This window comes from Platalea leucorodia (assembly GCF_965183815.1).
Source record: "Platalea leucorodia genome assembly, chromosome: 8".
Taxonomy (NCBI): Eukaryota; Metazoa; Chordata; class Aves; order Pelecaniformes; family Threskiornithidae; genus Platalea; species Platalea leucorodia.
Genome location: NC_138830.1, coordinates 45,907,107 through 45,919,138, shown reverse-complemented (window position 1 = coordinate 45,919,138; position 12,032 = coordinate 45,907,107). Strand labels below are relative to the sequence as shown.

The window sequence follows — 12,032 nt, the reverse complement described above, 5'->3', positions numbered from 1 at the left end:
TGTCACTTCCAGGCCAGCTGTACTGCCCTTTCTGCTCCACAGTGCCCATCCCTGCCCTAGCCAAATCTGTCTCCTGTCCCCCCCACCCCTTCTCCAGGTGGGAGAGAGGAGAGGTTGGGCCGTGCTGGCATTTACCCCAAGAAGTTTTGCATGCAGACAGGACATTCTGGAGCATTGTCAGTAGCAATGAAATATTCTAGTTTAACAAGATAGTAAAATAAATGTGTAATAGCAGTCTGATTCTTAATGGGGCTGCCACATGCCGTGTTCTGTACGTCCTTCCAAGCTGCTGGATCAGGAAGCAGAGCGTTTTAAGAGCCTTTAAAGCCAGACGGGATCCTGTAGCCAGGTAACCCATTTTGCAGCCCATGGGAGTCAGAGGCCTGAGAACAGCGCAGGAGCCGAGTTCAGGTGAAATGAAGAGACTTCAGTGTTCCAGTGCAATTAAAAACTCTTTAACAGTCACAAAATTCGCTTACATAGGGCAGATATTTACATTCCTCTATGATTATGCTTTTCTGTTCAGTTTCCTTCCCTACTAGCAGAGACCAACACAGCTGACTTTGTATAAATGACTTTTGGTGCTGTTTTGAATTGTGGAGCACTTCTCCCGTCCTCCCCTAGCTTCTAGACGGCGAGATCTGCTTTGAGATGGAAGAATAGCACCCTCAAGAGTTGACAGCCACGCTGCTTCAGGGATCCGTAGTATGCAACAGACATCCTTCCTCTTTTAGTTAAATTAACTCCCTGACACATGTAACTGAAGCAATGAGAACGAAAGTTTTCTCTTGACATTAGATTTCAAATATTTGGTATCAGTCACTGTTGATATGAATGTGGAAATATGCATTTGTGCCTGTCTGAGGGCCGATCAATTTCTAAACATTTTACTTGCCTTTAAAGAAGGAGGGACAATAAAAAGATGAAGAATTGTCTTATTTGTCTAAGTCTGGGAACCTCAATTTATACCATATTAAAACAATTTGAACAGGAATTTATGTTTTTGTGTAAAAAGAGATTATTTAGAAGTTCTTAACTTAGATAAAAGGGGGCTATGTAAAAAAAAAATACTGAGCAAACCAGTCCTTAAATTGTGGGGACTTGTTTGTTAATTACAGTAATTAGGAATGGAATCTGATCCTAAACTTTCTGATTTATTTTGAATTTCTTTTAATATGTGGTTAGGCCTTAATTTCAGAATGATTATAAAATGTGAGAGCATTTTAAGACTACAGAGGCGTAGGTATCATTATTAAATGACAAACTTAGTTATACGCTTCTGCTGTTTCATGCAGCACTGACCTTTTATTTTAAATGTCCATGGCCTATGCCTGTTTCTGCCGACTTCAGAGTCGGATAAGGCCCTTCGAAAACTCCGAGTATAAACTGCTCACCAGCTGCTATTCCCGACAATATTTTTCCCAGCAGGCAAAAAGTCCAGCTCTGGGTTTGTCTCTTTTCTGGGAACGGGTTCACTTGAACAGAACAAGCAGAATTTGGAGAGCCCGGTGCAGTCAGGGACATGTTACTCTCCACTCTGAAGTATCCAAAACTCGCTCCTGCCACAGACTTGAGGCTTTTCCTCTGGATTGTGACTTTGTTCAGAGTTCCTTACTAGCGTTTTGGTTGTTTAGACAGTGCTACAGCTCCCTGTGGACCACTGAAGCACCCCGAGAGGCGGCTCCTGCCTTGAAGCCAACACGAATACTTAGAGAAAATACTGACTGTATATAAAAAGAATTTAGGATTGATTTTTTTTTTTTTTTTTTTTGATAGTGAAAGGTGAAAAGTATATTCTGTAGTCTGGAAATTAATATGTTTCCCTGCTGTAATTACCGAATCCATTCTCCTGAGAGCATACTAGAGTGCAAAAGCCAACTGACTCCGCTGGCCTTGCTTTTGCTGGTGAAACAGAGGTTCACAGGTGCATCATGTGAAACAAAAACAAGGGTTCCTGGTAAACGGTAATTTTTTTCCTGTTTTAGACTTTGTTGATTATTTTTAATTGCAAGGAATCTGTCAAACCCTTTCTGAGCAAGGAATTTACTGTCACAAGTTTCTGTTTTACTAGAACATCCAGAACTAAGAATTGCAGCAGGTTTTTTTTTTCTCCAGTCATCACTATGTTTGAATCATTTTCTCTGCAAATCTTCCTGTAGCAATTTTAAGCCTGCACCTGCTCCAGCGGCCTTGACTTGTCCTTTCTCTATGCCAGTTTCAAAGGGACGTTCTGGACCAGCAGAGCTAAAGGCCCGTGGGCTTCCTGAGGTGGAGGTGTGCAAGAGAGGACAGATACATCTGCTCTGCAGGCTGCCAGGGATCGCAGCAGGACGGAATCGTGTGCATCGTCACCCTCCAGAGCTGAAGCTGGAAACGGGGGCTCCTGGGAAGGCTGTGGCTTTGCACAGGAGCTGCTGTAGGGACAGTCCCTGCTGCAGGAACAGTCCCTGCTGCAGGAACCGTCCCTGCTGCCCTGGGAGAGGAGCGGCGGTGGCCGAGACATGCAGCTCCTCTCTCCAGACCCGCGCTGCGGGAGCATGCATCGCCTTCTCCGAAGCCGCCAGGAGACGGAGGCTGGGAAAGCAAAGGGCGCCTCCGCGGAGGCTGGGAAGGCAGACAGCGATTCCGCGGAGGCTGGGAAGGCAGACAGCGATGCCGCGGAGGCTGCCGCCGCGGGGCCGAGCGCACCCCCGGGTTACCCGGCTGCTGCCGCGCCGCGGGGAGCGGGGCCCGGCTGCGCCCGGCTTTATCGCGGGGAAACGCCGGGAGTCGGTCCGCGCCCGACACTGGCCGAGATTGCTGTGTGTGCATTTGGGGAAATCCGTAATTAAATTTACCTGCTTGATCCGTGCGGGGGGATACCCGGGCGTTTACCCCACCCTTCGGGGCACGGCGAGAGCCGCGGGGCTGCCGGCGCCGGGAGCGCACCGCACCGGGCTGCCGCCGCCGGCGCCGCTGGCCCGCAGGTGGCCCGGCTCGGGCTGTTCCGTCCCGGGAGGGCAGCCCCTCCGGGCCTGACGGACCGCCGGTAGGCGCCAAGGAGGGCAGGGCGGCCCCCGGCCGATCACCCCCCAGCAGAGCGGAGCGGGGGAGCCCCCGCCGCCCCCCGAGGTCTCCGCCCCGGCCCGCCGGGCGCCATCCCCGCACGGGTCCTAGCGCCGCCCGGGGCCGGGCTCCGCGGGCCCCGCTGTGAGCGGGCGAGCCCCGCGGGTGCCGCCGGTGAAGCCGGACCGCAGCGGGATGCGGGGCAGCCCCGCTCGCCTGCTCCGAGCCCGCCCGGCGACAGGGCGCTGCCAGCAGGTCACCACCGCCGGTGAAGCAGCGCCCGGGTCCCGCAGGCAAAGACGGCGGGGCGAATATTCCCGACTGGCCAAATATTTGCAAGTACGCGCGGATGATGGTGAACTTTGAGACTTTCTCCGTAGCGCGGCCGGGGAGCCGCTGGGTCGGAGCGCTCGGCGCAGGGGTGGGAGCGGGCGGTGGAGTTGTACCAGCCGCCCTTGGCCGCTCTGCCCCGCCGAGCGGCCCCGGGCAGGGAGGGCGCAAAGTCCCCGCGCCGCTTCCCCGGGCCGCTTATCAGCGCGGAGCCTCCTCGGCGGGCGTAGCCCAGCGCCCTGCGCCCGCCGAGCTGGGGGCGGCGGCGGCGGCGGGGGTCCGGGGCGTGCGGGCCACTCTCCCCGCCGCGACGGCTCCCGGGGGAGGGCGGGCGGGCGGCTCTGCCCGGCCGGGGCGCTAAGACCCGGCTGCGCGGTGGTCAAAGGTTCCCAGCAGGAGGTTGGACACTAGAGGGCGATCCCCGGCCCTGCTGCGGGGGTGTATATATACGGCACGCAGGACCGAGGCAACCCACTAGCAACAGGGCAGGCAGGCAGCGAGCGGGGCTCGGGCGGGCTGGGGCGGGGGACGGGCTCCGGGCGCGCCGTGCCGCGCCGCGCCGTGCCGTGCCGTGCCGTGCCGCGCCGCGCCGTGCCGTGCCGTGCCGTGCCGTGCCGCGCCGCGGTGCCGTTCGCCGCCGAGGGCCGGGGTGCCGCGGACTTGGTAGAGCCGCCGCTGCCGCTGCCGCCGCTGCCGCCGCCCCGTCCGAAACCTGGATTGCAGGAGCCCTTCACCATGCCCGGCAGACTGTAGGTGCTTCATGGAGCAAGCCAACTTCTACGAGGTCGATTCCCGGCCCCCGATGAGCAGCGGCCAGCACCACCAGCTCCAGACTCCCCTGCCCGGCAGCGCCTACAGCTACAGAGAGGCTCCCTCGGCGGCGGCACCTGCTCCGGGCGGCGCGGAGCTCGGCGACATCTGCGAGAACGAGAACTCCATCGACATCAGCGCCTACATCGACCCCGCCGCCTTCAACGACGAGTTCCTGGCCGACCTGTTCCAGCACAGCAAGCAGCAGGAGAAAGCCAAGGCCATCCTGGCCGGGGATTTCGACTTCCACAGCATGCATGGGGCCGGCGCCGCCGCCTCGGCGCCGGGGCACCAGCAGCAGCACCACCAGCAGCCGCTCTTCGGCTGCGTGGCCGGCTACATGGACGGCAAGCTCGACCCCCTCTACGAGCGCATCGCCGCGCCCGGCTTGCGGCCGCTGGTGATTAAGCAGGAGCCCCGCGAGGAGGAGGAGGTCAAGTCGGCGGCCCTGTCGGCCCTCTACCCCCACCACGCTCCGCAGCAGCACCCGTCCCACCTGCAGTACCAGATCGCCCACTGCGCCCAGACCACCATGCACCTCCAGCCCGGGCACCCCACGCCGCCCCCCACGCCCGTGCCCAGCCCGCACCACCCGCACCACCCGCACCCCCCCGGCGGCCTGCCCGCCGCCGGCGCCCTCAAGATGATGCCCGCGGACCACCGGAGCAAATCGAAAAAGACAGTCGACAAGAACAGCAACGAGTACCGGGTGCGCCGGGAGCGCAACAACATCGCGGTGCGCAAGAGCCGGGACAAGGCCAAGCAGCGCAACGTGGAGACGCAGCAGAAGGTGCTGGAGCTCACCACCGACAACGAGCGGCTGCGCAAGCGGGTGGAGCAGCTCACCCGGGAGCTGGAGACTCTGCGGGGCATCTTCAGGCAGCTGCCCGAGAGCTCGCTGGTGAAGGCCATGGGCAGCTGCGCCTAGGGCCGAGCCGCCCCGGGACTGGCGGGGCGGCCGCGCCCGCTGCCGGGCCGCCCTCGCTCGCCTATAGATACTATACATACCGGAGCGCAGCGATCTCAGATTGTTTCGAGGGGGGGAGGGGGTTGGTTTTCTTGTTTTGTTTCTGTTTTGTTTGTTTGTTTTTTAACAATTAACGACCAATACAAGAAGCCAGGCAGCTGTAGTATTACAAGGTTTGTGCCTTAGGGATGACACACGAATAAGCTGAAAACATGGTGGGTTTTATAAGGAGAAAGGTGAGGGGAGGGAAGAAATTCAAAAGCCCACGTGTCTACACAGGGTAAATAACAATAATAATAATAATAGTAATAAAGCACACACAGCAATCCAGATGTGCCTTAAAAGCTGGCTGCAGGAGCTCGGGGGCTTTCTGTTCCCCCCAGCCTGGCAGGGCGCGAGGAAAAAGGATGATGGACGTGCGGGCTTGAGGGACAGGGTGTCTGGGGGTGCCGGCCAGGCCCTCCCCAGCTGGCCTGTGGTGCAGCAGGCGAGGGCAGCTGCAGGGAGGCCGGCAAGGAGAGGGCTGAGGCTGAGAGACACGCAGCGCTGGACGCCCCTTTGGAGCACTGAGGTGTGGGGCAGCTGCTGGACTGCTGCCAGGACTGTCCCAGCCTGGCTGGGCTGCCTCTGCCGAGCCCTGTCCCCTGCCTTGACTGGGAGCAGGGCAGGGGCCACCGCCGCTGCGGGACCGATGGACAGCCTGGGACTGATGGAGCAGCAGCTGGCGAGGGAGCGTGGTGAGCTCCCTCCGTCAAAAGGAAGAGCAGCAGTGTCTTGTACTGTATGTCACGGCGTGGCGAAGCACAAATGAATAAATACCTAACGATGCGGGTATTTACTACGAACTTTCAGTGTATTTTGCTTTATTCCAGGACATTTAGCTCCTCTTCACGTCTCTGTCTGTCCAAGCTGTGCCTCATGTAATGTGAAAGCCTTTCTGTGTATACTAGCTACACTTTATTTTTATTGCGTTTCTTAGATCTTTGCCATCACACAACTTTCTTATCTGGTGACAGAGACTATGCCCTTGTGCTGCAACGTTATTTTATTATTTGTGTGGATGGGTGAGCGTGAGTGCGTGTTGCCTTCTTCACGTTGTCCTGGGCTGGCCGCTGCCTCCCAACCCCAAGGCAGGGGTGCCTGGGAGGCAGCGCAGGCCGCGGGGCTGCAGGACGCCTGCAGTGGGGTGAGGAGGCTTGTCCCCGGTGCTGCAGCACCTTTGGACTCTGGAGCTTCTCCCAGGGTGAGGGAAAAATAAACAAACAAACAGGCCCCCTTCCAGGGAGCGCTGGTCACCACGCAGAGCATTTCTTCCTCATGTCGTAGCTGCACAAGAATTCGTCCAGTTGAAATGGTCATGATGGGAGAGGAGAACAAGGTGGAGACGTGAAGCTGTTTGAAAGCGTGACAGTGGGAGCGCAGTGCTGGGGCGGTGTGTATGAGTGTGCCGTGTGTGTGTATGGGTATGTATACGTGTATGTATATGCACACACATTGGTGGGATTTTTTTTGAATTCGGGGGGGGGGACTCCATATAAAGTTTGTCGGAAGTCCTGGTTACGTTCATAAATAAACAGCATATATTCTACCATAACCATTCGCCTCTCTGTGTGTTTCCAGTTCTTTGTCTGCAGCAGGAGTACGAAAGCCCCCCTCTTCCCCCGCACCCCGCTCCCCGCCGGCACCCGCTGCCCCTGCCGGGACTGCTGACCAAAACGCCTTCGTGGAGCGCAGCTCCCTCGTTTTCGCCCCAGAGAAATAAATACACGGTTGCCTTTAAGAGAACGGCAATTTCCTAAATACTTGTGGTGTCAGACGTGTGCCTGTGAGTCACCCTGCGCTTAACCCTTCCACCCGCGCCGCGGCCGGGCCGGGGGCTCGTCCCGCCCGCCGCCGGCCTGCCGCCGCTCCCCGGCGGGCTCTAGGACGCGGCGAGAGGCGGCCGGGGGGGACGAGGACGGCGGCCGGGCGGCGGGGGCGCGCAGCCGCGGGCCCGGTGCGGCCTGGCTGCCCGCCGCCCCGTCCCGGGGACGCCGCGGGTGTCCGGCGGGGCGCAGGGGACAAGCTGCCACCGGGGGTTGCGAAAGGGGCCGTGGGCCGGGCCAGGCTCCGCTCGCCCGCCAGCGCTGCCGCTGCCCGTCCCGTCCCTCCGAGACGCGGCCCGCGCCCCTCCCCGCCCCGGGGGAGTTTCGCCCCGGCCGGGTCGGGCCCGGAGCGGCCGCCCCGGGACTCTCCGGTGTCGGCGGGACGTGGGGCACAGCGCGGGCTCCGGGGGGGACCGGCCGCGGCTCCGGCCGGGGACAGCGGCGGCTCCGGCCGCGGCGCCCGAGGAGCCGCCCCCGCCGCGCGCGGGCGACGGCCCCGCCGGGGGTCCGGTCCCGCCCCGCCCCGCCCCGCCCCGCCCGCGGCCGGGGCCGGCGGCGCGCGGAGGGGAGGTGGCGCGAGGCCGGCGGCGATAGGGCCGCGCGCCGTGAGGCGGGAAGGGGCGGCCGCCAGCGGGGAGCTGCCCCGCGGCGGCGGCCGGCCCTGAGGTGGAGTAACGCGGCCCGGCCCGTGGCGCCGTGCCCGGGCGTCCTGCGGGGAGGTCGGGGGGCCCCCCGGTCGCCGCCCGTCCTCCCCTCCGCCGGGGCTTCGGGCCTGGGCGCCGCCTGCCCGGCGGGTCGGCGGCCGGGCCGCGGCAGGGCTGGGGCTGCGCCTCAGGCGTGTGAGGAAAAGCTGCCCCGGGTCCCGTCCCCTTCAGCAGCACTTGTGTCCGCCTTTTCCCGGGGAGGGTGATCCTCTCGGGAGAGCTGAGCTCCCCGTCGCTCACTGCCCCCATGGCGTGTCCACCATGTGCCACGCGTGGCTCATCAACAGCAGAAATTAAACACCACAAAGAGAGATTTGGACCCGCCGGTGCCTGACCCAGCGATGCGCAGGCCAGGAGGCAGGCCGCGTCCTCGCAAGGGCTCCCAGCGCACCTCGGCCCGGGGCAGGTGCAGCCGTGCGAGTCCCGCTCGGCCCCGTGGGCCCTGCCACACGGGATGGGGCCAGCTCTGAGGGTGCCGGGGGCTTTGCCCCCTCCCGGCAGGGCTCATGCCGGTCTGCGGGGTGCAGGAAAGGTAAGGCTGCTCCTCCGAAATCCGCTGTGACCATCAGTCCACAAGCACTCGCTGCTCGGGATGGGTGAAAGATGAGTGCAGATCAGGATTAACGATTTTATTTTTCAGTTAGGTGTAAATCAGGAGATTCAGAGCTGGTAATTTTCCAAGGGAAGAGTTAAGTTCTAGTGGTGTCGGGCGAAAAGAATGACTTTTACTTGTGCTTCCTTCCTCCCCCAGCCCTGCAGAGCTGTACTCCCGTCGGGTATGATGTGCGTTACTGAGTAATGCCGTCCAACGTGTAAAGTGGGGAAATGCTGTTATCATTTGAGCAAAGATTATTGCAGGGTATATGTGGGAGGGACTGTAATCTAGTGGTTAGAGCATGGGAATACAGTCCTGGTCGTTTGAGTTATGTTCTGAACTGTGACTCACCATGTGTGTTTGTGTGTAGTTACACCAAATCATTTATGGCCTCAGACAAAGCAGATTTTTCCATTAATTTAAATGAACTGTAGATTAAACAGGTCTTCAGTGGCTGAAGAATCAACCATTTTATGATTCAAAATTATGATCACCTGTCTACCACATAGGTGTTTCAATAGTTATATAAACACAGCATGCCCTGGAATATTACGAAGGGTAAATTATTGATAGCAGAAAAGTGTTTAGAGACACTTGCCTTAAACATAGTGCCAAAGCAAGCAGCGTTCCCTAATCCTAACCCTAACTGTAGGCTGAGCCTTCGACAAGGCCCCCAGCCGTGGCCTAGACAAAAAAGTTCTCACAGCACAAGTGCTCTTTGCAGCCTCTTTGTGTTCTTTGCAGCCTGCGTTTTACTTTGGCAGCCCCCTCCCAGCCCTCCCCAGCTGCAGCTCTGCATTCTCTCTTCCTCTCAACCTGAACCCTTACCCCGGCACACAGCTGAGCCTTCGGCAAGTCCCTAAGTCATTGCCCAGATGAGAAAATTCTCACAGCAGCATGTTCAGGGATGTTTGCCTTAAGACCAGGATCAAAGCGAGCAGTACTGAAACACTCGGATCTTATGTATGACCCCATGCATTGCCTGTTTCAGCTGTATTTAGACATGCATTATAAATGCTGGGTGGTGGAAAGGATTTTTATGCACTGTCTACTCCAGATATCACAGGACAGTTGGAGCTGGAAGGGACCTCTGGGGATCATCTAGTCCAGCACGCTCATGTGAAAACAGCTGCCAGTCCATGCTGCTGCAGAAGAGGACGGTAGGCGCAGGCTGCGCTGCTGTGCCGTGGCTGCCCTGTGGATGCAGCAGGTAAGCGTGGCAGGACCGCGGGCAGGGGCTGGCCTCGCATGTAGCACTCAACTCCCCGCACACACGCACCTTGCACCAAGACTATTTATCCTGGCTTGGGGAAGGGCTTGAGCAGCTCCAGTGCTGGGTAGGGTGCTGTGGGTGTGTATATACTCAGTGGCATTTGTCTTCACAGCCGTGGGGTGGCTTTTAGAAAGTTTCCCACCAAGCCTCCTCCTTTTATACGCAGCACTGCTGTGATGCTGCCAGCCTCTGCCCATTCTGCCACACAAGTGTGGCTGTGCAGTCCTTCCTTCTCCAGCCCTCACCCTCCCCAGTCCCAGACACTGGGCTGGGGACATGGAGGGGGTGAGACATGGGGGTGGGCAGTGACTGAGAGGCCGAGCAAGTAATCACATGTTGGGGAGGAAGGGAGTAGTTGTCTGCTAGCATTGTGTACAGAGTTGAGAGATTGCTCATGACCATAGCAAAGTCCTGCAGCAGGTTGGGGGTGGCAGAGGAATGTCAAGATTTCTCAGTGATTTATTTTTTTTCTGCTGTGACGGGTGAATTGCCCCTGAGGAGCTTGCCTCATCCACCTGCTTCAGGGGGCTGGAGGATAGGAACAGTTTTTGGAGTGTTCCACATGAATTTCCACACTGAAGGGGGGCAGTGGAAGATGCTTTACTGTTAGGAGAAAGCAGGTGCTTCTCAGTGCTTTGCACTTACTGGTTTGAATTTACTGGTTGAATTGGGTTTGACACAATTCAGTGGTGGAAAGAATGGCAAATGTCTACCTGAGTAAAGGGTGGAGAAACAGGCCTACTGCCCTCTCTTGGTATAACAGATTAAGTAAAAAATAGTGTTTTGTACATTGGCATCTCTGGTTCTGGGCGTCTCTTTCTTCCCCTGTAATGAAATCCATGTTTATACAAGTGAAATTGTGTACAAACACACACCTTGCACAGAAATATCTGTGTTTCAGTGTGATTTGCTGTATCATATCTGAGGTTACTGCATTTTAAAGCCCAGACAACACTTAGTAATAATAAGCATGTCACAAGAAACTTCAGAAGAATCAGAAAGTCTGTTCAGATCATTCCTTCCAGCCCATATTATATTATTTATATATATATATTATGGTACTACTTCGTATCTCAAACTTAGGCTATAGATCCAAAGAGAGAAAGTAAGCCCTTACCCCAAAGAGTTTACAACTTTGGTGGAAAATCAGCATGTGCTCATAGTTTATCGAGCACCTGTATATCCAGAGTAACCCAGTTCTGTGTAGGTAGCCTGAAACAAGAATCAACTATTTGGAATACAGATTTTTTTTTGTCATTTCCATTATCAGGTTTCTCCTCAGGCCATCCTGGCAGGGTAAAGGCAGTGTGTTTACACTACCTTGCCTGCCAAGTACTTTGCTAGAGACTTCCACAAACTCCCTCTCTATGCAGGAGCAATGGGCTGATGTCCTAAGGACTACGTGGGTATACCTCTTCAACTGGAAGGGAATCCTCACAAAAGGGAATCTGATTCATTTACTCTAAATATTTAAGTGCAATTTTCTTAGTTTAACACCATCCTATTTTACTGCAGTATTGCATCTTGCCTCTGAAATTAATAGTTAACCACGGAGAAAGACAGGTCTGGCAGAATGGAAATCAGGCATTATATTATCCCATGAGTCACATACATGCAGAGAACCAAACAAGTGTCAGCCAATGGCTTTGAGCCCAAAATATGTCAGAGAGGAGATGTGTATCTTCATTTATATTAAGTAGATAGAAAGCTTGTTGCCGTTCCCATTAAACAGGTTGGAGTTCTGCCACTGACTTCAGTGGGAACAGGATTGGGCCCATGCGGTGGAAGCTGGCTCTGGTTACCTGTGTTTTCTGTGCAGCAGGGCAACTTATATTTTAACAACAGTTCCTAGTCAACAGAGAGATTCAAGACCTCCCCTAGTTTTAGGCATTACTTCTTCCTTTATTAGTTTGATGACTTGACTTCTCCTTCAAAATATGAGGATGCTCAGTAGTAGGCAGCAATGGATGCTTTTCTGAGTGCAGCTTCACTGAAAGTCAGTAGCAAATGACTGTAGAGAGGGACTAGCACAGCACCTTTTCTGAGCAGAGTTTTGTGATTTCTAATTATTTACATCTAAAATAAAGAACCACATTTAGGAATTAACCCCACTTTAGGCATTCAAACCATTCTCTGGCAAAGTCCCATTAGAGTCAGGGAAAGTCTTGGCTGAATAAATGCCTCAAAATGTTTCAGAACTTTCTTGAATACTGAGGAACTTTTGTACCTCAGTTTTCTCACTCTGGGTATTCCCTCCACAGCTTCTAATGCATCTGGCTGTAGCGTGGCCTCAAGAACCAAATAAATCTTGGGCTGCTGATACGTATTAGATCCACCATGTGATTTGTAGTGAAGGCCCTCAGGGAGAGGAGACGATGCGAACAAATACCAGTAAGTACACCCGAACCAGCAACTGTGAGATCAGGGCTGAATGCCAAACCTG

The 12,032-nt window shown here is 56.2% G+C and overlaps 1 protein-coding gene across 1 annotated transcript; it reads left to right on the top strand.

The window, feature by feature from the left end:
- The first annotated feature begins 3,989 nt into the window (after positions 1-3,989).
- CEBPA (CCAAT enhancer binding protein alpha) lies at positions 3,990-6,666 on the top strand. The gene has a single exon (XM_082319582.1). The coding sequence runs from the start codon at positions 4,136-4,138 to the stop codon at positions 5,111-5,113; it is 978 nt and encodes a 325-aa protein (XP_082175708.1). The 5' UTR covers positions 3,990-4,135; the 3' UTR covers positions 5,114-6,666.
- Positions 6,667-12,032: the final 5,366 nt, after the last annotated feature.

What these genes read in the sequence shown, in the direction of transcription:
- CEBPA (XM_082319582.1), top strand. Translation starts at nt 4,136, where the DNA reads ATGGAGCAAGCCAACTTCTACGAGGTCGATTCCCGGCCCCCGATGAGC.